Here is a 25,392-nt window from a genome sequence, read left to right as displayed (position 1 = left end):
CGGGTGCTCCGGTTTCCTCCCACAGTCCAAAGATGTGCAGGTCAGGTGAATTGGCCATGCTAAATTGCCCGTAGTGTTAGGTAAGGGGTAAATGTAGGGGTATGGGTGGGTTGCGCTTCGGCGGGTCGGTGTGGACTTGTTGGGCCGAAGGGCCTGTTTCCACACTGTAGGTAATCTAATCTAATCTAATCTAACACTACCATTATAGGGCAAGCGAAACAGAGAACAGCCAGGGAATTCCTAGAAGCATGGCACTCATCCACAAATTCTATCAACAAACACATCGACCTGGACCCAATATACCGGCCACTACAGCGGACAGCTGAAACTGACAACCGGAAGCGGCAGGGACAGGCCACTATAAATGCCGGAGGAAACACCACAGAAGCGCTTCACAGGAGGCTCCCAAGCACTGAGAATGTCACCTAGACAGGGGACGAAACGTTTGCAACAAAAACTTCCAGCTCGGCGAACAGAACCACAGCAACGAGCACCCGAGCTACAAATCTTCTCACAAACTTTGTTATTTACTGAATATAACTTATGATGTAACAAGTGGAGCTGGTGGTGCAGTAGTAATGTCACTGGGCTAGTATTGCAAAGGTCTTGTCTAATGCTCTGGGGTCATGTGTTCAAATCCATCATGGCAGCTGATGGAATTTAACTTCATTCAATAAATCTGGAGCAGAAAGCTGATCTCTATCTTTGACTTGTAAAAATCCATCAATTCACAAAAATCCTTTAGGGGGAAAAAAATCTGCTGTTCTCACCGAGTGTAACTTATAGGTGACTCCAGACCCACAGCAATGTAGTTGGCTCTTAACTGTCCTCTCAAATGGCCTAGACAGTGATTTAGTTTGATGATGGTTAGAGATGGACCATAAATGCAGGCATTGCTAGTGACACCCACATCCCATGCAAGAATAAAACAAAAGTAATTAATTTCATTTTTTAAAGTAAGTTGTAATAAAATGGAATTAGAGTCGTAAATGTAATACTTTATCTTACCAATGTTACGAGCAAGTTCATTAATGGGCTTTCAGCTGCAGAAGGGTGAGAGATAGATGTAAAACAGCATATCACGGATTCTCTAGGCTTCCCTTTAACTGTGGCACAGAGCTGGGATCAAGCGAGAATTACATTTTTCTATTAACCATTGCAAGATCATAAAACTTATTAAAGTGTATTTTAACTTGATCTTCTCAGGTTGACATCAAACAGTGTAATTATTTGGTCGACCTTGATAGAGAAGTAGAGACGCCTCGTGAGCCAAGGTATTCTGCGAATAAAGAAGACTGGATGATCATAGCTTACAAACCATTCTTAGATGTCACAAGGTAAGCTGCGAGTCTTTTAAACAATGCAACAGTTTTGCTAATGGACGTCTTAACGGTGGAATTTTGAGTCTAATAACTGATTTTCAGTGTCAGTGGCAACTATTATCTTCACAGCATAAGTAAAATTTTGATAAGTAGGGCAAGTAATTAGACTTGACATCATGTGAGAATTGGCTTGGTTTCCTACATTTGTGCATACCGTGCAAACTGCTGTCCAAGTAACACAGAATTTGAACAATAAACCTCAGAGGCAGTGAAAAGGCCAGTTTCTGATCAGTACCAGATCGCCCCTCCTAATCCTAAGCAATAAAAATGCATTGTGGTTTCCAAGTCTCCCGTTATTAGATATACTGTCTGTGTTTTAGTGCATTCAATGGACTTTAAGCCTGTCAACTGTTTCTAATTGTCATCGTCTCAAACCAAGTTAACCATAGATTTAGGTGAATATTGCTTTGACATGCTTCATTGTTGGTAACCCTGATTGGTTTCAAGCGATTGTTTCTAATTTACTGTTGAATAAATCTGTTCTCTATTACATAAACACTTCTGTGGCATATTCTCTCAGTTGACTAATATTTTGCTATATTTGCACCGGCAACAGGATGCCACAGCAAAAATAATCTTTCTTTTGTTGTAAGGGTGTTTACCTCAATAATGGGCTAACCAGGTATTGTCTTCAGGGTGTTTTAATCCAATGAAATGTCTCATCCATTATATCTCATGAGGTAATGTTGATTTTAACTGTGTTGTATTGGAGATTGGCAATCTCATTGAGGCCTGATCTTAAATTTGCTAGCCTTCTCCATCCGGAGGAACAGGGGAGGAGGTGGAATGAGAGGGTGAAGCACTTTGCTCCAGCTTCTCTAACTCCCAGTGAAATTTGGACAGGTGAGAGATGAAAGAGAGGCTGGTGACAATGTTTGAACAGATTGAATAGCTCCGGTGGGGAATTGTAACAGGAGCAACAAATGGTTAAGGGAACCTTAAAGACTGGAAACTTAACAAATCAAAATAACCTTGTTTGGGGTGACAGTGCACCCCAACCCCTCCAATGCCCACCAGTCTCTAAAGTAGACAAGTAGGAGGCTGGAAGAACACAGCAAGCATCAGGAGAAGTCAACATTTTGGGTGTAACCCTTCTTCAGGACCAGGATGGGAGTAGAGGGAGCTGCAGATAAGGGGGTGGGGAGATGGGTGGGTTTGAGAGGTAGTGCTAGGTGAACACAGGTAGGGTATGACCTGGTTGGTCGATGGGAGGAAAGAATCCGGTTGGTAGCTGGAAGGAAGGGTTGGTCAGAGGAATGGAATGGAAGGGAGGGGGAGGGACTGGGAAGGGATTCAGGGGGATGGGAAGGGAGGCTATTTGGAATTAGAGAACTCAATGTTGAGTCCTCCGGGAGATTTCTAAAGGCTGATATCTTTCTGGTGGACACACAGGATTCTGTCAACAGATACAGAAATGTGGATGTAATGGTGAGGAAGGACAACAGTCAGACACTATGACCCCCTGCACAGCCCACTGCCTGAACCTATTAAATGGCTATAGGCTGCCCATGGATTGAGAACGTGGGGCCGCGAGGAGAGCTGGTTACACAGAGGGCCCTTGGCTGTACTCTGAGCCCTGCTACATCAAGCTCAATCTGCACCAGAATGGAGAAAGCAGCAGGCTGCTTTAAAAGGAAGTGATGCAAATCCCCATCACAATGGAGGGGCCAACTTCCTGAGATTGTAAATCAGTTAGAACCATGGTGCAATTTACAGAGCCTGAGACCTTGTTGCTAGAGTTTGCAATGTCCTTGTACTAAATACCTGCAGGAAATTTAGCCACAGCCACGATGTACTGATTTCCGATGCATATTTTAAGCAATGCAGTCGAAGAAATCTTGCTGATGTGATGCAAAATTAAGCATTTCTTCCTTGAAGTGTAATCCGGTTATGTTGCTGGGTGCTTAGTGGGAAACAGCGATGTTGTAAAACTTAACTCAAAAATGCTCATCCATTTCAATGGGAAATTGAAGTCCAGGAAGGAATGAAGGTGACAATAATTATATTCCAGGCATTCACAATCCTCACTGGTATATATACTGACTCCTGCTGGGATCCAAATGAAATTGTAATCCTTGTTGACTGCGACCATTGATTCTCTTAATCTCTTTCTCTTGAGCTAATGCCTCTCCTACTGTTCCATGTTTGCAATCCCCACTCTCAGTCCAACTTTAGATCAAAAGCAATAACATTTACATTTGTATGGTGCCAGTCGTGATCTTAAAGCATTTCTAAGCAATTAACCACCTATTGAAGTCTAGTAACTGTTGTAGAAAATGCAGCAACACATTTTCAGTCAACAAGGAATGTGATCAAAAATGTCTCTTAGTCATGTTGGCCAGGACACAGGGCAATGGGATCTTCAACATTGACCTGAGGGCAGACAGGACCTTGGTTTGACAGTCTCAGAATTGTCACGGTGCAGAAAGAGGACTTTCAGTCCATTGTGTCTGCATGGGCTCTTTGAGCATTTTAACTTCGTGCCAACCTCCTGCCCTTTCCCATAACGCTGCAACTTGTTTCTATAACATCGATGTCAAAGGGTAGCACATCCAACAATGTGCAGCACTCCCACTGTATTGATCTGGAGTGTCAACCTAGGATTTGTGCTCAAGTTATTGGAACCTTCCTATTGCTCTGCCATCTCACATGACTGTTCCCCAGTACTACCGCCAACCTGTCCTTTGCCTTTTCCTTTGATGACTATTCCAGTTCTTTTGGTGCCATCACCATGAATGGCAAACAGGATTGGAAAGGCAGTCAAGTCTTTCTGAAACTCCATACTGGTCAATCAGAGTGTCATGTAAAATTGCAGTGTAAATGGTAAATGCTGGTATTCCCAGCACAGATGAAAGCATTCCTGTTTAATGCTAAACTTCAGACTCGATAATTAAGTGGTTGTCAAGTGTAAACCAGCTGTTTTATTCTGTTTGTAGACTTTCCATTTAATTCCCTTGTACTCACTCATCAAGCAAAACATTCAGCAAGAAGCACTGCACAAGAGGCTTCAGTAAGAGTGTCCTTGAGGGAAGTAAAAATGGAGTGCCTTTTTCAACCTGAGTGGAATATCCCAGGTAGCAACCTAGGCCCTCAGAGGCAGAAGCTTTGTTAAAGCATCCCTTTGGTCTCTCAACATATTGCCTGTTTACCTTTTTTCTTACTCTCGGTAACATTTACAATTAGCTTTCTATAATTGTCCCTGATAAATTCAGCGGACTGAGTTTGACAAGGAAAACAGTAATTTCCATACATCATTTTTTTTCCCCTTTGGGACAGCAGGAACCTCTCTTTTGGAAATATTTGAACTGTCTATTTTCCCTGATGTCCTTTTTTTGTCCATTCTTGGAATGTGGGTGTCACTAAGTACACCAGGAATTGTTTTCTCCTTTCTAGTTTCCCTAAGGAAGGTGGTGGTAAACTGCTTCCTTGAACATTTGGAGTTTATGAGGTGAGGAGACACACTTCTCTTAGGGAGGAACTTCTGGGAGCTTGACCCAGCAGCAATGAAGGAATGATGACATATCTCCACAGCTGGACTGTTTGTGACTGTGGTGCTGGTGGTGGTGCTGCTGGGAGTGGGGGCCTTGCAAATGTCAATGTTCCCATGCTGTCCTTGTCCTTCTTGGTGGTGGGGGAAGTCATGGATTGGGAGGGAGCTGTTGAAGAGCGTGTTCTTGCACCAGTTGGCTGTAAACTCCTCCAAGACATTAAGGGAGAATTCTACACCAGCTCTCAAGTCTTGCAAGTCTCCAGATTTTGCCTCCTGTGTTCTAATTCACACCAGGTCATGTTAAACTGTGCTCATTGATCAGCAACACAGTAGTTTTTGAATTTTCAAGCACTTCTCGCTCATCCTTTCAGTTTTATCTTAAAACCAACATGTTTTACTTACCTGTCTTAATATGTCTGTTTGTGAATAGATAATTAAAGGGTCGAGGGGAATAATTGTAACAAAAAAAGAGACTGCTGAAGAGACAGGCATTAAATGTGAGTTTTGAGAAGATTTCTAGCTCAGGTTGAGGTTCTGGATGTAGGTTTGCTCATTGAGCTGGAAGGTTCATGTCACCCTACTAGGTAACATCTTCAGTGAGCCTCTGGGCAAAGCACTGTTGATAATTCCTGCTTTCTATTTATATGTTTGAGTGTCTTTGGGTTGGTGATGTCATTTCATGTTGTGGTATCATTTCCTGTGGTGATGTCATTTCCTGTTCTTTTTCTCAGGGGGTGGTAGATGGGGTCTAACTCGATGTGTTTGTTGATAGAGTTCCGTTTGGAATGCCATGCTTCTAGGAATTCTTGTGCGTGTCTCTGTTTGGCTTGTCCTAGAATGGATGTGTTGTCCCAGTCGAAGTGGTGTCCTTCCTCATCCATATGTAAGGATACTCGTGAGAGAGGGTCATGTTGTTTTGTGGCTAGTTGATGTTCATGTATCCTGGTGGCTAGTTTTCTGCTTGTTTGTCCAATGTAGTGTTTGTTACAGTCCTTGCATGGTATTTTGTAAATGACATTAGTTTTGCTGGTTGTCTGTATAGGGTCTTTCCAGTTCATTAGCTGCTGTTTTAGAGTGTTGGTGGGTTTGTGGGCTACCATGATGCCCCTTGTAAGCGCATTAATGCTTCGCCACACTTCACTGCAATGGTCTGAGTGGTGCTCCAGTATTTCTGTAAAATGTTTGCAAGGCTTTATAAGTTCCCCTCATTCCTTTATAAGGATGAATGTTTTTTTTTTCTTTAAATGTTATTTTAAAAAGTAAAATCTGCTGACCAGAAAAGGAACTTTTTCTGCAGTAATAGTAAATACTGAGCTCTTCCTTCACCAGCTTTGTAAAAGTTTGACAAAAAGGTTTTTTTTTCTAAAGTGTTTCCTGTGTTTTCTGGGTGAAGGGGCAGCCAGCCTTGCTACTATACATTATAATTGAGGAAGTGAAAGTCACCATAGTCCCAGAGGACTCATTAAACCAAGGGTCACCACCCCTAAAGCACATTTGAGAAGCTGGGGTCTTCCTGAATTACTTCAGCCGGTTTGAGAATCGAACTCACAGAGTTGGTGTCACTCTGCATTGCAAAGCAGCCACCCAGTCACCCAGGAAGATCATGATCACAATGGAGCAGGTACGAGGACCACAGAGAAATTGATTGCATCCAGCTACCTAGGTCCTGAGCTCTAAATCCCCTCTCCAAATTTCTCAGCTTCTCTTAACCTTCAAAACGTGCCTTAAAATCTACTTATTTGACTAAGCTTTTGGATGGCTTGTTCTAACTCCTCTTTATAAGATTTCATGATGAACTTTATTTGGTAATCAGTCCTTTGAAGAGGCCCAAGATTTACAAGTTATATTGCATGTGATCCTTGTAATTGTTGGTAGAGAGCCGCAAACAAATTTTCTTCTGTTGTGATGTGTTGTGAATATAGCTTTCAGGGGTCATGTTTTAAATTGCTGTCAATTAATATTACCTATGACAGAGGGTTCATGTGTTAACCCTATCATTTGTAGCTGATCTACAAGCAGAAGGTTAGAGATTTGGTTTAAACTACTTGGCCTTCTGGTGAACATTATCTGTATATCGCAATATTTTCACATAAGGAAAATTTGTCAGAATTCATTCATTCATCAGTATAGAGCTCCATGTAGACTGTCAAGTTCCATCCTTTCTACTTTTATAAGTTTGAACATTTATATATTGTCCTGTTCACAGTTGATAACATTTTTCATTCCCAAATCCTTATGTATTATTGATATATTTACAAAGAAAACAATCAAAACAAAACATTTTTCTGCCACCTATTTGATGCACAACATGATGTTAAACTGTTTGTCTTTCTGTGAGAAAAGATGGCAACTATTAGCCATGAATTATATTAATCAGCAGGAAAAACCTGATCTGCAGTTCATTAGGTTGTGATAGTTAAAGGTGCTTGCAATGATTGAACTCCGAAAGTGAGAGTTTAAATCTTACCATTACAACTTGTGACATTACACTGATGTCATTGAAATCAAAGCTGCTACGAGTTTGGTTCACTAACTCAGAAAACGGAAGCTGTAAATCCTGCCTGATGGCTAATGCCTTCTGATATAGTTCACCAATCCACACGAGCAATCGCTAGAAATCTTGCTGCTATATCTGCAGCACCAGAGAGGGAAAGGCAAGGTTAACTTGCCAACATTGTCCAAATGTTGATGTTGGGTCAAAAAGAATTAAAGTATGTTTGTAAAAAGAACAGAGAAAGGTTTTGTGGTTTGTGTCAAACAATTTCTAGCGCTTCCTGTTTTATAATTTTAAGTGTTTATAAATTTTCCTGTTCATAGACTGTAAAGTTTCAATATGCATTGGTCAAATGTGACTAATCTGAACTCTCTCTGAAAAGAGTACTATAGTAGTCAGAGGGAAATGCAAGCAGTTCAGTGCATTAACCTGTCTTAATGGAGCACAGAGTCATCAAGGTTCAAAAAAGCTGAAAGCAATGTCTGCTCCAGTTCCTCGTGGCAGTACAGTCAGCTAAAACCATCTGTGCCTTACTCGAACCACAGCACAGCTATCTGATGTGCCGGAAGGTGTTTGATGCAGCAGAACTCCAGCACAAGCCTGACTGCCTTATTTGGTGACGTCATTCAGCTTTTGCAGTCACTTGCCAGATCACTAAGTGTGGATGCACGTCATGAATTGCTTGATGCTAATTTAGCACATTTCCATCAACACGCATTAAAAAGCACAGTTTTAAAGTTAATGCATCCATTGGACGTCAGCAAAGTTTATTGATCCACAAGACATTCTCAACTTGTTTCGCCTCAGCTCTGATTAACTGTGGTGAACTCCAGACTGATTGTCTCCTCTTGTACTGTAATCAGTTACACTCTCAAACTAATTCCAGTGAACCCAGTTCCATTTGAATGAGGGAATAATATTGAACATATCCTTTTACCCAAGCTGCAATGTTAACCACATTCGGCAAATGCTGCATTAGCTGTAAAGCACTTTGGGGCATTCTAACATTACAAAAGGTGTTCCATGAGAACGTATGAACATGAGAAATAGGAACAGGAATAGCCTGTTCCACCAATCAGTGTGAACATGGCTCATCCAATATGCACCCAATTCCTGCCTCCCCGACTCACCTACCATTCACCACCATCGATTTCCTTGTCAATCAAAATTTTGTCTAATTCAGCCTTGAATATATTCAGTTTGAGCTGTTCACTGGGTAAAAGAATTCCAAGCTCTGTGTAGTTCTGGTGGCCCTGCTTTTGGACGGATATTATTAAACTGGAGAGGGTTCAGAAATGATTTACCAGGATACTGCCAGAAATGGAGGGTTCGAGTTATTAAAATCGGCTGGTTAGACTGGGACTTTCACTACAAGATAGAAGGTGGAGGTGTGATCTTATAGAGGCCATAAAATTGTGAGGGGCATAGATAATGTAAATAGCGAGTGTCTTTTTCCCAGTGTGGGAGAGTTCAAAATGGAGGACATATTTTTAAGATGAGAGGAGAAAGTTTTAAAAAGGACATATGGGGCAACTGTTTTTTTTACAGAATGTGGTTCATGTGTGGAATGAACTGCCTGAGGAATTGGTTGATACAGGTGCAGTCACAACATTTAAAAGACATTTTGATAAGTAAATGAATAGGAAAGGTTTGGAGGGATATGGGCCAAATGCAGACAAGTGGGGCTAGTTTAGTTTGAGGACATGGTCAGTGTAGACTAGTTGGACCAACAGGTCTGTTTCCATGCTGTATGACTCTATGGCACTCTAGAGAGCAGAAAGGCCTCCTCATTCCTGTCTTAAAGGGAAAACCCCTTTCTTTGAAAATATGCCCTTCCCCCACCCCACCCAGTTCCAAATACCTACCACAAGGGAATACAGCATCTTCCTTGTCAATATCAGCAAGAATGTTCGACAGTAAGTTTGTGAGCTTTGTGCATATTCCGTTGCACTGTTCTACTTGGGCAGGTTGGGGGTGCAGAGACTAGTGAGGCAGGGTTTGGTGGGGTGAAAAGGATAGATTGGGGCTGTTTGTTGCTCGAACCATGTTTAATGTCATAATGCATGTGTAACTGTCCCCTGTCAGCATCCAAACTTTAGAAGCACCCAAGGCAGTCAGATCACAATGAGAGTCTTGATGCCACAAACAGCATTGGGTATATTTAGTTTGTTTCCATTGGTTAGGTCTCATTATAAACCTCTTTGAACTAGTATTTAACATGTTTGATGCCAATCTTCAGTGGTTGTTGTCCCTCTCCATTTTGCTTTGATCAGTTTAAAAGGGCACTTACCTAGTCACATTGTCGCATCTGTCACAACAGGAGCCAGCCTACTAATGCGGTTTTCTAATGTTGACAAGTCTGTTGTGCGTTTCTGCTTCAGGTACGGGACTCTTTACTTTCCCACATATTGTCTTCCTCCTACAATTTAAAGGCTTTTATAACCCAAGCCTGGCAGCATGACCTATTCATGCTTCTAGTTTTCTTTCACATGATTCTTTTGGGTTTCAAGTTGCCCTGCAGGTTGGACCAGAGCCCTGCATCTAAGTTTTTCAAAAAAATGGGGATGCACCCCAGTAATCTCGTTTGCACATGACTTTCAAGATGCATTGGTATCTCTATAATCAATATAAACATCTGCAGTCATGGAGTTTTTTTTTCCATTGTTTAGACCGGAAATTAAATTGATATCCTTAAGCAAATTGATAGCCTTAAGCAACTCCATTGCTCTTCAAAAACGGATATTGGAGTATGGTTACCAACTTTACAGCATTGTCCCGGAGGCTCCAAGTATTAAGATTCAATATCTAGGACAGTGCTGCAAGCAAATGGGGAGAAAAGTCCCAGCTGCATTTAAAGAATTATGCATTTGTGTTCATTCCCTGATGAGAGGGCATGGATACACAGAGATGGTGCAAAGAAGGTTATTCATTTGGCAAGTAGTTACAGTATGGGATGCATTGCCTGGAAAAATGGTAGAGGCAGATTCAAGGGAGACACTATTGGTTTTTTTGCCGAATAGAAATAGTATGCAGGGATATGGGGAAAAGCCAGGCAACAGTCACTAGATAATATAGCTTGTGCAGTCACGATCGACCGAATGACCTCCTCCTGCACCATAATAAATCTACAATTCTGTGATTCTCTTTGAACATTTATTTGGAATAAGAATATTGGAGATTCATGGAGAAGAGAATCGCTATTAAACTGGGAGAGGCATTGAAGGCAGATCATACGACAACTCCAAGAAGACGTGTCCATCCAGTGCTGGTAACCGTATCACTGAGACATGGGGGATGCTAGTTTCCTCACAAGGACAGGTCAACTTCAGACAGTCGACAAGCGAAGGAAATGATATTAATACAGTGTTCATGCGCCAAACCAGATGTGTGTGTGTGTTCCACCACCGGAAAGAAAAGTAACACCCAAGTGGCCAGTGACAAACAGTGTCCTTATTGGACCAGTTCTAACCAAGTATTCTTCATTCACTGGAAATGCTGGTGTTTCAGATCTTTTGTTTTAAAGTTAGCAAGTCAACCAAAAAGAAATTGTTTCCAAAGTCAGGTCATAAAATGCGCTGCTACATTTCTTTTTAACCTGGTCATTTATTCTGCAATGTAATGGCAATTGCACAGTGCAGAAATAAATTAATTGCTGATTAAGGATTGCTTTGAAGTGAAAAGTTTATCAACAGTTTCGGACTGTTTTAAGTCCAATTTCTCGATCACTCAGCCAAGCCACATGGTTTTTTTTGTCTGTCATCAGATACACTGAGATTATTTTTGTGTTTGAGTTTGAATTTCATCATTGAACTGCATTTTAACCTATAGTTCATATCCATTACCACTGTAAGAAGTATATATCTGCAAACTTTTTTTTCTGGTTTTGTTTGGGGTTCAATTTACTTAGTGCTGAGCAGCAATTGAAATCGGAATCTGGAACTCTAGGAGTTTCCAACCCAGCCTCCAGTTTATAATCACCCTCTAACCAAAAGGCAGAGGACAATGTTGTACTTGTTTTACTCTGAGCTGTCTCAAATGTTGAAAAATTTATGACGTTGGTACAGAACATTTGTCATCATTTTTGCTAGGTAATTAAATTGAAGGTAATTAAAATACTTGGATTTCATCAGTTGAGTATTTTGGTGAAACATGATCGTTGGTGAAAGGGTTGACGGAGCCAAAGAGGATTGCTGAAGTTACAAGAATAGGAATTGAGAGATACAAAAGGACCAAGAAACATCTATTTACCTTCTGCCATCTGGTAGTTGTGTAATGCAATAATTAAAAAGATAAAGGTAAAGTTGCCATTGTCCTGCCAGACTGTCTGTTGGACAGAGATGACTGGTGGTGGTTTAGCCTGAGGGTCACCACACCTCAGGCAAGGAGGAGAGGTTCAGCTGGTGTAGGGAATGAACCCATGATGTTGCATCATTCTACATCACAAACCAGCCATCCTGTCAAATGAGCTAACTGATCTCCGGGTGCAATAATTAAGTTGCTGATTAATTATAGCAATGAATCTCTAACAGTGAATTTAAGAGATTATTACCAGGAAAACCCCAGTGGTGAAGAGCTTTGGGAACCATTGTGCTTTTATTTCTTATAGATGCTTTGTTTATCATGTTATTAGTGAATCTCAGAACAATAACTTGCAGTGAATGCTAGCCTGCATCAGGTCTCCATATCTCACCCAGTCACAAGATCCTGAGGCTTCTGCTTTAAATCCTGGAAATTGCAAATAAGATGTAATAACAGGATTCACATGAGCTGTTTTATCATCATTGTGTTATCATCTTAGATCAATGAGCTTCCAGAACGTTTGTTGCCTTTTCTGTCAAAGTTTACATCGGCTGTTCTACAGCCTTGTACGTACCTATACCCCGAGTGATTTGGATTGCATGTTATCATTTACAAATGCAAAGTTTCCAACTACAAAAGAAAATTAACTCAAGTGAAAGTGGAACGCTGTTGTGGCAATTCACAGAAAAAGAAAAATAATGATGGGCTAGTGAGAATTCGCTGGTGCAATTCTGAATTACACAGGCTGGAAGGTCCCAGTGATTCACTGACTTTGCAGAGTTATCTGGTTTCAAATGGGATGTTAATTGAAGACCCTTTTTCCTCTGAAGTAGAGGTAAAAAATCTCATGGCACTGTTTGGGTGAAGAGCCGAGGAGTTAACCCAATGGCCTTTTTTTTGCTCATAGGGAATAGGCAGGGCCAGTGTGTATTACTCATCCCTAATAACCTCCCTGGCAAACATAGGGAAACTACCCTAGCCAGTTTCTGAGGTCCTTATGGTGTAGTGACACTCTCAGTGCTGTTAGGGAGGGAGTTCCACCACTTTGACTCAGCGACAATTCAGAAATTCACAATGTTACACCACAAAATATGATGCATGGCTTAGAGGGGCATTTGCAGGTGATGGTGTGTCCATTGTATCTGCTGCCCTGGACCTTCTAAATGATAGGGGATCATGTGTTTTGTGGGTCCTATCTGAGAAGCCTTTGTGAGTGACTGCATTGCACCTTGTAGATGGTACACACTGCTGTTACTGAGTGACGGTGGTAAAGGGAGTGAATGTTGAAAGTGACAAATGAGATATCAATCAAGCAGTCTGTTTTGTTCTGGACGGTGTCAAGATTTTTTTGTGTTGTTGGAGCAGCACCCATCCAGGCAAATGAGGAGTATTGCATCATTCTGTTGACTTGTGCCTTGTAGATGTTGGACAAGATTTGGTGGGGTCAGGAGGTGAGTTATTCATTGCCGTATTCCTAGCCTCTGACCTGTTTCTCTAGCCATACTTTTTATTTGGTGGGTCTAGTTCACTTTCTGATCAATGGTAACCCTCAGGATGTTGATCGTGGGGATTCAATGATGGTAACACCATTGAATGTCATGAATGATGGGCAGATATTCTCTAGTTGGAAATGGTCATTGCCTGGCACTTGTTACTTGCCATTTATCAGCCCAAAACCTGGATATTGGGCAAACCGCTGTATTTGGACATGGACTGCTTCAGTATCTGTGATGTGGTGAATGGTACTGAACATTGAATAACCATTAGTCAACATTCCACTTCTGATCTCATAGTAGAAGATGGACATTGATGAAGCAGCTGAAGATGGTTGGTTGTAGGACACTGCCCTGTGGGAACTCTTCCAGAGATATCCTGGAGCTAAGACAATAGAATTTCACCATCACAACCATTTTCTATAGTGCTGAATTTGACTCCATCAAGCAGAGAGCTTTCCTCTGATCTCCATTGCCTCCTGTTTTACTAAGACATTTGTCCCTCAAATCAACATCCCAAAAACTGATCACTTGGTTATTATGTTGCTGTTGTAGGAGCTTGCTCTGCACAAATTAGCTGTCACGTTGTCAACACTTCAAACGTGATGACTCTACAGAAAGGTCTTAATTGGCTGTAAATTGCATTGTGACTGCTGTGATTGTAAAAGGTGTTCTGTTAATCTTTCATCTGGATTGCTGCATGTGCCTCCACCTCCAAGCTAGGGAGGAGTAATTTTAGCTTGCTCTTGATCATTGCATAGTGATTCCCCCTGTTGGAATGCATGCAAAGGAACTGAATTATGGAGGAGGAGGTGTGGAATCAGGATTGGAAAAAATGTTTACGTAAACTAATTGAACAGTCTTTCAATTTTCTCTGCGATCACCAACCAAAATTTGATCCAATTATAAGCCCATTGCAAATTGACGTTTTTACGTTATAGAGCACTCCATTGAATGGAGCATCAATGGCAATGCAGAAATATCACTTGTCTAGTAAATGAGAACCATGTTTAATAATATAGTGACTTGGGTTCAAATCCCACCAAGGAAGATGATGAAATTTGAATTCAATAAAATAAATCTGGGATTTATAAAAAAAGCTAACCTAACAGTAACCACGCCCCCTGTAAATTGTCCTAAAAACAGACCTGGATTACTCATCTCTTTAGGGACAGAAATCCGCTTTCCTTACCTGGTCTGACTTAAATGTGGTACAGATACCTACAGCAATGTGGCTGAATCTGAACCTGAGCAGTTTGCGATTGCCTAGGCAGTGACACCCATATCCCATTAAAAGAGAGCTCCCTGAGCATGTACAAAACAACTCAGCAAGAGGAATCCAGATGGAACCACCTAATCTTTTAATCATTCCAGCAGTTCCTTTTCTCCTCTCGTAGTGGCCCAGAGCACCATATAGGCCTTATGGACATCTTTCACCTCTCAAATACCCTTGTTGAATTGGACCTCCCAGCTGAGAGCAGATGTTCAGAATCAGACAGGTGTTCAGAATTAGACAGATGTTCAACTGAACAATAGGCATCAACTTAAAATGCTCTTGGCTGATTAACAGATGGTGGGATTAAAGAGAACTCTCAATTCTGTACCAATCTCTTGTTGATATTGCTGTATCGCTTTCACAGATGGTGCACATAAAGACTGCTGCAGCCCTTTAAAGGGTTAAATCACTGCCTTAACTTTCCGTCCACTAATGGCCGTTGTGACATTGCTCATTTGTTTTGCAGTGTTGTGCTAGAAAAGCACAGCCGGTCAGGCAGCATCTGAGGAGCAGGACAATAGACGTTTCGAGCAAAAGCTCTTCATCAGCTCTTCCTGACGAAGAGCTTATGCTCAAAACATCAATTCTCCTGCTCCTCGGATGCTGCCTGACCGGATGTGCTTTTCCAGCACCACACTCTTCGACTCTGATCTCCAGCATCTGCAGTGTTCACTTTCTCCTAATTTGTTTGACAGATGTATTTGATGTGTGTAATAAAATGCTAGCTCCTTCGAGTTTTGTGTACTGTCCTGCATTATACTCAAGTCAGTTCCTTTGTTTTCCCTTTGCTCAATGGGCATCATTACAACCTGGATGTGATAAACAGCCATTCAGTGAATTTTGAATTGAAAATAAATGTACAAATGTTTTTTTTCCCTACTCATTCATGAGACAAGGGCATTGCTGGCTAGGCTAGCATTTATTACCCATCCCTAATTGCCCAGAGGGCAGTTAAGTATCAACTGCACTGCTGTGGGTCTGGAGTCATGTGAAGGCCAGAAAAAGTAAGGATGGCAGTTTCCGTCCCTAAAGGACATTAGTGTGAACCAAATTTTTCCAACAATCGACAATGATTTCTTGTTCATCAATAGACTTTTAATTCCAGATTTTTATTCAATACACATTCCACCATCTGCCATGGCAGGATTTGAACCTGAGCCTCCAGAACATTACCTGGGTCTTTGGATTAAAAGTCCAGCGATAATGCCATGATGGAAAGTCAAGAGTGAAGCATCCCTCTGTGGGTGCCCAGTTAGAATCAGGACGTGTATAATGTGCACAATTACACACAGATATACCATGACGTGGTCTGCCAAACAACACAGAGTTGGTGCCTCACTTGTTCATCACTGTTTGGTCTTTAGAATCAGATATATATCGATAGATAATCTACACTCGTAACCCCGGGATTTCACAGCAATGGAGCTGCTGGCTGCTGGGAATGTAGCTGCTCATGGATTTTGAGGGTTGGGGCTGGAAGAAAGAAAACCATGTGTAGAATCTTTACATTGTTAGTGATAATGAAAACACATCTGAGTTTGATCAAAGCTGTTTCTAAGTTGGCTGCTTTGTGTGTAATGAGTTTCAGGATATGCAGCAGGGACCTCACTCAAGATTAAAAATCCAATATTCTGCTCCTGGTTGTGGATTGTAGAAGCACAAATCTTGCCGCAGAAATTGCATACAGAGCAGGTAAATTAGATACCTTCCAAATTGGAAGTTTGATGGCTCAATTCTGTAATCTGAGACTGACAGATGCTGCCAATATTGTTAGTCACTATTTCTTTGTCCCTACAAGGTCATGTTGCAGCTGTCCAGGACATTGGTTAGGCCATTTTTGGAATATTGTGTGCAATTCTGGTCTCTCTCCAATAAGAAAGGATGTTGTGAAACTTGTAAGGGTTCAGAAAAGATGTACAAGGATGTTGCCAGGATTGGGGGATTTGAGCTACAGACAGAGGCTGAATGGTTGGGGCTATTTTCTCTGGAACATTGGAGGCTGAGGGGTGACCTTATAGAAGTTTATAAAATTTTGAGGGGCATGGATAGGGTAAATAGACAAGGTCTTTTTCCTGGGGTGGGGGAGTCCAGAACTAGTGGGCATAGGTTTAGGGTGCGAGAGGAAGGATTTAGCAGGGAGCTAAGGGTTAACTTTTTCACACAGAGAGTGATGCGTGTAAGGAATGAGCTGCCAGAGGCAGTGGTCAAGGCTGGTACAATTAAACATTTTACAAGGCATCTGAGTGTGTAAATGAATAAGGAAGGGTTTAGAGGGATATGGGCCAAGTGATGGCAAATGGGACTATATTAGGTTGGGATATCTGGTCGGCATGGACAAGTTGGACCGAAGGGTCTGTTTCCGTGTTCTACATCTCTATGACTCTATGTCACAGTTGCCTGCACCAATGTCTTGTTAGTGCTATTGTCTGTTTTGAAATCTAGACTGCAGTCATCCTAGAAGAGGCTTTTGGGAATTCTGTAGCTCACTCAAAACTGACTCACTTATAGCACTAAAATCAGGTCCAACAAGTCTGGACCTACAGAGCTGGACCTTTTTGGTTGTGTCCTCGGGGTATTACCTGATTGCCACGCCTGTCATCTCATGGTGTCTGCCACCTCTGCCAGTATGTGGTTCAGAGAAAAGGTTGTTTGAAATAGCTTGGGTAACACCAATCCTTCTTTGTCTCAGGCTTGTCTGACTATCACTGATTTAGGATGCACCACTGTCGAGTCTCCACAGAAGAGGCACTGTCATTAGTTAACAAGGTGAATTATTGCATGAGAGCATTAATTACAAATACATTACTAGCCAGGCATAGTTGCTAGGATTTTCAGGAGCTGTACAGAATACATACGCTCCATACAAAGGCTAGTGTAGAACTTGCTTTCTCCACAGGCGCATGTGAGACATTAACAGACCATAAGATATTGGAGCAGAATTGGGCCATTTCAGCCCATTGATCTTCCAAATGATCATTCATTATACGTTTCTCCAACCTATTCTCCTGCCTTCTCCCCATAACCCTTGATCCTCTTACCAATCCCTAACCTATCTCTCACTGTCTTAAAGACACTCTGTGACTTAGCCTCATCAGCATTCCACAGATTCACCACCCTCTGGCTGAAGAAATTCCTCCTCACTTCAGTTCAATAGGGTCATCCCTTCACTGTAAGGCTGTCTCTCATCCTAGTGGAAACATCTTCACCATGTCCACTCTATGCAGTTGTCTCAGTATTCTGTAGGTTTCAATCAGATCCCCCCATATCCTTCTGAACTCCATCATGTATAGACCCAGAGTCCCCAATTCTCCTTTATATGACAAGCTGTTCATTCTGGGATCATTCTTGTACCTGCCCCTGGATCCGTCCAGGCCAGCATATCTTTCTTTAGATGTGAAGCTCAGAACTGCTCACAATATTCCAAATATGGTCTGACCACAGCCTCAGCAGCACATCTCTGCTCTTATATTCTAGTCGTCTTGAAACAATGCTAAGATTGCATTTAACTTCCTAACTGCCAACTAAATCTGAATGTGAACCTTAAGGGAATCCTGAACAAGGACTCCTAAAACCCTTTGTACTTCAGATTTTTGAAGTCTTTCCCCATTTTAAAAAAAACACTCTATGCCTCTCTTCTTCCTACAAAATGCATCGTCACACACATTGTAAGCCATCTTTTTTTAAAATTCATTCACGGGATGACAGCATTGCTGGATTGGTCAGCCCTAGTTTACCATGCTCTTCCAAGTTCTCCGTAATCTCATTCTTCATAGTGGACTCTTATAAATCTCACCAATGACCAATTACCCATCATTAATTAGCAAAAGGGCAGTTAAAAGTCAACCACATTGCTGTGGGTCTGATGTCACTTGTGGGCTAGACCAGGTAAGGATGGCAGTTTCCTTCCCTAAAGGACATTAATGAACCTGATGGGTTTTTCCAACAATCAACAATGGATTCCTGATCATTTCACTCTTAATTGCAGAATTTTAAAATTGAATTAAAATTCCACCATCTGCCATGGTGGGATTTGAACCCAGGTTCCCAGATCATTGGCTGGGTCTCTTGTTTAACAGCCCAGCGATAATAACATTGTGCCATCCCATTCCTTGGAAGGGTTGGCCTAGTGCCACTTCTCTGTCCATTCTCCTAGCCTATCAATGTCCTCCATAGCCTCCCTGCATCCTCAACACTACCTATCACTCTGCCTACCTTTGTGTCATCTGCAAACTTAGCAACAATGCCCTTAGTTCCTTTGTCACAATCTTTAATATATGCATGAATTGTTGTGGTCTCTACATTAGCCTGTGGCTTGAGTCTGTAGAACTCCACTAGTCACCGGCTGTCATCCTGAAAAAAACCCTTTATCCCCTATTTTCTGCTTTCTGCCAGTCAACGAATTCTGTCTCCATGCTACTACCTTGCCTCTAACACCATTGACTCTAACCTTATTTAACAGCTTACTGTGCAGTACCTTATCCAAATAGATCAGATCCAATGGCTATCCTTTGTCTAATTTGCTCTTAACCTCCTCAGAGAATTCTAACTGATTTATCAGACATGACCTGCTCTTCACGAAGCGATGCTGACTCAGCCCTCGTTTACCACGTTGTTCCAAGCACTCCGCGATTTCACCCTTCCTAGTGGACTCTTCAAAATCTTATCAATGAGCAAAGTCATTCTAACTGGCCTGTAGTTTCCTGTCTTCTGTCTCCCTCCCTTCTTGAACAGTGGTGTTACATTAACCATTTTTCAGTCCCCTGGGACTCTTCCTGACTCCAGTGATTCCTGAAAGATCATCGTCAATGCCTCTACAATTTCCTCAGCTATCTCATTCAGAACTCTGGGATGTGGTCCAGGTGATTTATCCACCTTCAAACATCTTCTTAGTGATGGCCACTGCACTCCCCAATGTGCCCTGACTCTGTTGAAGTTCTGATATGCTTCTGATGCCTTCCCCTGTGAAAGCTGATGCAAAGCACCTCTTCAGTTCCTCTGCCGTTCCTTTGTTTCCCATTACTACTTCTCCAGCCTCATTTTCCAATGGTCCAATATCCACTGTTGCCTCTCTCTCTACCTTTTGGATATCTTCTAAAAAGCTCTTGCAATCTTCTTTCATATTACTAGCTAGATAACTCTCATATTTCATTTTCTCCCCTCCACCTCCATTACAGATAATTCTGCTATAACGTTCATTTTGGCAACGTGATTTGGCTATAACGTGATTGAAGAATTTAGACCGTTATTTGCAGAACGCGAGCTTTCTTCACTTGTATTGACTATAACGTGATTCCACCCCTATTACTTTAAATGTGTGGTTATTGCACAATTTTCTTTTCATTTGAGATCTCACAGGAACGAGACTGTCACATTATATCCGAAACGACCTTCCTTTTTTAGTTATCGTCTGCATGTTTTTAAAAGCTTCCCAATCCTCTGGCTCCCCACTAATCTCCAACACCTTGTCTGCTTTCTCTTTTGCTTTTATGCTGTCCCTGATTTCCCTGGTCAGTCCTGGTTGCTTCATCCTCCCCTTGGTATGTTTCTTCTTCCTTGGGATGAATTTCTGCTGTCCCTCCCGAATTACTCCCAGAAAATCCTGCCATTGCGGCTCCACCATCTTCCCTGCTCGGTTCCCCTTGCAATCAGCTCTGGCCAACTCCTCCCTCATGTCTTTCAGGTTAACTATACTAAGTCTAATACCGTTACATCTGATTCCAGTTTCTCCGTTTCAAGCTGCAGGATAATTTCTATCATACTATTGTCACTCCTTTCCTGGGGGTTCCTTCCCAATCAAGTCTGCCTCATCATATATCACCAAATCCAGAAATGCCTGCTACTTAGTGGGCTGTGTCATAGCTGCTCCAAAAAACATCTTGTAGACATTCCACAAATTCCTTGCGTTCTGTGAAGAATCTGTTTTTCAAAGTCCACCTGCATATTGAGGTCCCCCAGGTTTATTGTAATCATGCCTTATTTACATGCTTTTCCAGTTCCTGATTTATTTTCTTCCCCACATCCTAATGACTGAGGGCAGGCCTGTGCACACCTCCCATCAGGCTCTTCTTTCCTTTGCAGTTCCTCAACTCCATCCCCACAGCTTCTTTATCTTCTGACTCTAAATCACTTCTTGCAATCGATTTAATTTAATTTCTCACTAACAAGGCAACCTTACTCCCTCAGCCTATTTGCCTGTCCTTTCAATAGGATGTGTATCCTTTGATATTTAGTTCTCAGCCCTGATCCCCTTGCAGCCACATTTCTGTGATAGCCACATCATATCTGCCGATTTCAATCTGTGCTACAAGCTTGTTTACCTTGTTTTGTATACTGCATGCATCTCAATAGAACACCGTTATTCCTGCATTGTCAATGAAATATGCACATTAATTCTTCCTGAACCATTACCTCCTACAAAGCTTTAGTTGCAGGTATTTGCAGTGATCCAAGGTACGAATGTTGGGCAACAATCCAGTCACTTGGTTCCTTGGACAGTACAATTGGAAATGACCAAATCTCTTTGATGTGATGTAACAACATTACATGCCATGGTCCATATCATACAGAGATGAAGACAATAGTTTGATTTGTAAAGTCTTTTGTAGGCAGAATCCTCATACCTGCCTGAAAATCTTTTTCATTTTTTTACAGTTTTTATAAATGGACGAAGGGACCAAAGGTATTCTTGCTAAATTTGTTGATGACATAAAGACAGGTAGAAAACTAAATTGTAAAGACAATGTAAGGAGGCTACAAAAGAATTTAGATAGGTGACGTGAGTGGGAAAATATCCGAAAAATGGTGTATCATGTAGGAAAATGTGCAATAGTTTGTTTTGGCAGGAGAATTTAGAAAAGGCATATTATTTGAACGATGAGAGATTGTGGAGCTCTCAAAGGCAGAGGACTCTGGATGTCTAAATGCATGAATCATAAAAGGCTAGGCTGAAGTAGCAGCAAGTAATGAGGAAAGTTAATAGAATGTTTTTGCTTATTGCAAAGGGAATTGAAGACAAAAATGAGGCGGTTATGCTTCAGTTATACAAGGCATTGATGAAGTCACGCCAGGAATAATGTGTGCAGTTTTGGATTATTCTCTACAATATTGGTCATATCTGGAAAACTGTGCACAGTCTCCTCATTTAATTTTAAAATATTGAAAGCAATTCAGAGAAGTTTTACTGGACTAATAGCTGGAATAAATGGATTTCCTGATGAAGAAAGACTAGGCTTGTGTCTGCTGGAGTTTAGAAGAAGCAACTTCATTGAAATATGCAAGATCCTAAGGAGACTTGACAAGTTGAAGCAATGTTTTTTCTCTGAGGGTTGTGTGTCTTTGGAACTCTCTGCCTCAAGAGGTGGTCAAAGCAAAGTCTTTGAGTATTTTTAAGGCAAAGGTGAATAGATCTTTAGAAAGCAAAGGAGTGATTGATTATCAGGTATGGGAGGGACTGTGGATTTGAGGTTACAGTCAGGCCAACTGTGATCTTTTTCAAATAAAGGTACACACTCAAGGGGCCAAATGGCCTACTCCTGCTCCTAACTTGTATGTTTGTGTATAATGGCAGGGTTGGTCTGGCCAATTCTGTAAAGGGGTATTGTCTTTGATTATGGAATCCTGCTGTCATGGTAGCAGAGTTGATCCATGGCCTGTTTGAGTACAGGAACAAGGATGTCTTGCTGCAGTTTTACGGGAAATTGGGGAGACTACACCCGGAGTAACGTGCATTTTTGGTCTCCCTATCTGAGGGTGACTGCTCTTGCTATAGAGGGAGGGCAGCAAAAGTTTTCCAAGTTGATTCCTGAGATGGCAGGACTGACCTAAGAGAAGAGATTGAGTTGGTTAAGATTGTATTCATTGGAAGTTAGAAGAATGAGGGGCAATCTCATAGAAATCTATAAAATTCCAATAGCACTGTAGACAGGTGAGATGCAGGAAGAATGTTCCTGATGGTGGGAAAGGCCAGAACCATGCTTTAAGGATGAGGGATAAACCTTTTAGAGAGTGGTGAGCTTGTGGAATTCAGTACCACAGGAAGTGTTTTTCAAGGAGGAGTTCGACATAGCTCCTGTAGTGGCATGAGGGAGGGTGTGATTAGTGCATTGAGCTCGATGATCAGCCATGGTCATGCTGAATGGAGGAGCAGGGTAAAAGGATTGAATGGCTTCATCCTGTTCCTATCTTGGACATTTCAGTTATTGATTTTAAAGACAGTTAGTGTGATTCGATAATCAGATATAACCTCAAGCATAAAATTGCAGTATCCTCATGTGAATGGAAGAGAGTCACATGGAGTGAGGGAGAGAAGGTTTTGGGGTGTGAGGAATTGAGTGAATCCTCTAACAAGGAGCAAAGTAACAGAGAAAAGAAGACATTATTCTTACCTATTCTGTCCAGGTTAGGTCCTGAGAAAATAATGTAAGAACTAGGAACGGGAGTAGACCATTCAATCCACTGAGTATACTCCATCATTCAGTATAATCAAAGAAGCTCTTGGGCTGAAAATCCACTTTCCAACCTGCTCTCTCTATATCTCTTTATTTTTTGAAATTGTAGCACTTGCAGCACCAAATCCACACACAACAAAGGTGATGCTAAAGGTATAGACTTTTTCAATTATAGAGTCATAGAGATGTACAGCATGAAAACAGACCCTTCGGTCCAACCCATCCACGCCTACCAGATATCCCAACCCAATTTAGTCCCAACTCCTATTCCATTCCTTTGTTCTATCTATATATCCTGTGAGCAGGATATCCTCACTTGTCCAGAAATGCTCCATGGTTGACTCACTAAATAGTGATGCTCGCTAAGCTTGAGTCATGTAGAAGCCAAGAAGTCCCAATCACAACAAAAAAAAACTTTACAGACAGTGAAAATACAACTCACTTTAAGAAAGGAAATCAGAAGGTGCTGGAGAAACTAAGCAGGCCTGGTATTTTCAAGCTGTGGAAATTGTGGCTAAGCCAGCACTGCAGGTGTACCTGCTCCCCTCCCCCATGGATTGCAGCAGCTCACCACCACCTTCTCTTGGACAACTGGAGATAGTTGACAAAGGCGAGCCCAGCACATGATGCTTAAACATCCCTAAATAAATAATTATTTAAATAATTAAAATGTCAATTCAAATACGTCATTGACCCAAAACACTAATCTTGGTTCCCTCCATTCAAGGAGCTTTAGAAATCAAATTTGGAAGTCAAAATTCAAAATAATTATGTCCATTTGGGACAGAGATAAGGAGCAATTTCTTTACTCAAAGGTTTGTGAATCATTGAAATTCTCTATTTCAAAAAGTTGTGAATGCTCAGATGTTGGATAAATTCATCATAAAATTATGTGAATTTTATGGCATTAATGCATATGGGGATGCTGCATCAAGGTGTTTAGGGAGAAGTCTATGATGATCATATGGAATGGTGGAGCAAATGGCCTATTCCTACTTCTATTTCTTATGCTCATGGATTCTATTATTGGGTGTTTGATTGAAGTAGGATAATAAAAAGTTGATCCTTTATCTAAGGGGTAACCATGACATCCTTATCAATGGGATCTGACTAGAATGTCTTTCCTCTTGACCAGTTATTAATATTCCCCATACACTGGAAAGAATTGTCTCAAAAATTGCAATATATTTCTCAGTCCAGTGTTAGGCTTGTGTAGGAATATATGAACAGGAGTAGGCCATTCACTGCCTCAAACCTATTCCACCTTTCAACTGACCTGTACCCAAATTCCATCTACTCATCTTGCAAATCAAGAGGAATTAAAAAGCATGTCTCCCTTCCCCTTCACCCAGTTGAATGCCTTCCCTCGACCCCTGAAGGTCTTAACTCAACAGTACCAGGCAGTGCTTGCCATCTCATGCAGGTGACTGAATATTTGGGAAATCACAACGTGGGCAGCAATCCCACATGAAAGGACGTCACAGCTAAGTGCAGTCCTGTTGTTACCCAACATCGATATTTCCAATAAGTGAAATACTACAGATGCCAGAAATCTGAAGAGACCATCAAATGCTGGAAGTAGTCTGTCCTTTAATGTTGGGATTGCCAGGACTGCCAATACATGTGCATATTGGCTACCACTATCTTTCTTATTGGTAGTAGTCTAGTCTACTGATACCAAGAAGGGAAGGGTGTCCACATGATGTCTTCAGCAGAAAATGGGTTCAGACTTTATATACAGGAGAGGTTTATTACCTAATGCATAATGGCTAGTTCCCAGGTTAGGGGAGTCCACAATTAGAGGGTATAGGTTTAAGGTGAGAGGAGAAAGATTTTAAAAAGGGACCTAAGGTGCAACTTTTTCACACAGAGGGTGGTACGTGTATGGAATGAGTTGCCAATGGAAGTGGTGGAGGCTGATGCAATAACAACATTTAAAAGGCATCTGGATGGGCATGAATAGAAAGAGTTTGGAGCAATATGGGCCAAAGGCTGGCAAATGGAACTAGATCAGTTTAGGGTATCTGGTCGATGTAAATGAATTAGACTGAAGGGTCTGTTTCCGTGCTGTATAACTCTGTGATTACATTCATGATCATCTCTCATGAGACATCAGTCCCAACTTTAGAGTCTGCATGCATCTTAGAACTAGAACATTCATATTGTACTTTGGGCACAACCCTGGCAAATTGGTTATCTTTTCCTGAGAACAGTGCTTTATAATCTGAAGGTGGAGCTTATCCTGTGATATCAATTAATCCTTTCAGGTACAAACTGCCTTATACGACACTCAGCAGTTTTGATAGCAAATGTGGAGTGAGAAACTGAGTTGAAAATGTGTTGCTGGAAAAGCACAGAAGGTCAGGCAGCATCCAAGGAACAGGAGAATCGACGTTTCGGGCATAAGCCCTTCTTCAGGAATGAGGAAAGTGTGTCCAGCAGGCTAAGATAAAAGGTAGGGAGGAGGGACTTGGGGGAGGGGCTTTGGAAATGCGATAGGTGGAGGGAGGT

General features: G+C 41.6%; 1 protein-coding gene across 7 annotated transcripts in view; it reads left to right on the top strand.

Moving 5' to 3' along the window:
- Positions 1-25,392, top strand: part of alg9 (ALG9 alpha-1,2-mannosyltransferase) — a 258,877-nt gene that overhangs the window by 138,618 nt on the left and 94,867 nt on the right. For all 7 annotated transcript variants that reach the window (XM_043676654.1, XM_043676652.1, XM_043676649.1 and 4 more), the window contains exon 14: positions 1,207-1,337. In XM_043676654.1, coding sequence (XP_043532589.1) covers positions 1,207-1,337 — 131 coding nt within the window. The remainder of the gene's footprint in view (positions 1-1,206; positions 1,338-25,392) is intronic.

Source organism: Chiloscyllium plagiosum, chromosome 35 (assembly GCF_004010195.1).
Source record: "Chiloscyllium plagiosum isolate BGI_BamShark_2017 chromosome 35, ASM401019v2, whole genome shotgun sequence".
NCBI lineage: Eukaryota > Metazoa > Chordata > Chondrichthyes > Orectolobiformes > Hemiscylliidae > Chiloscyllium > Chiloscyllium plagiosum.
The sequence above is the reverse complement of the archived record's forward strand: the minus strand, read 5'-3'. Positions and strand labels throughout refer to the sequence as shown.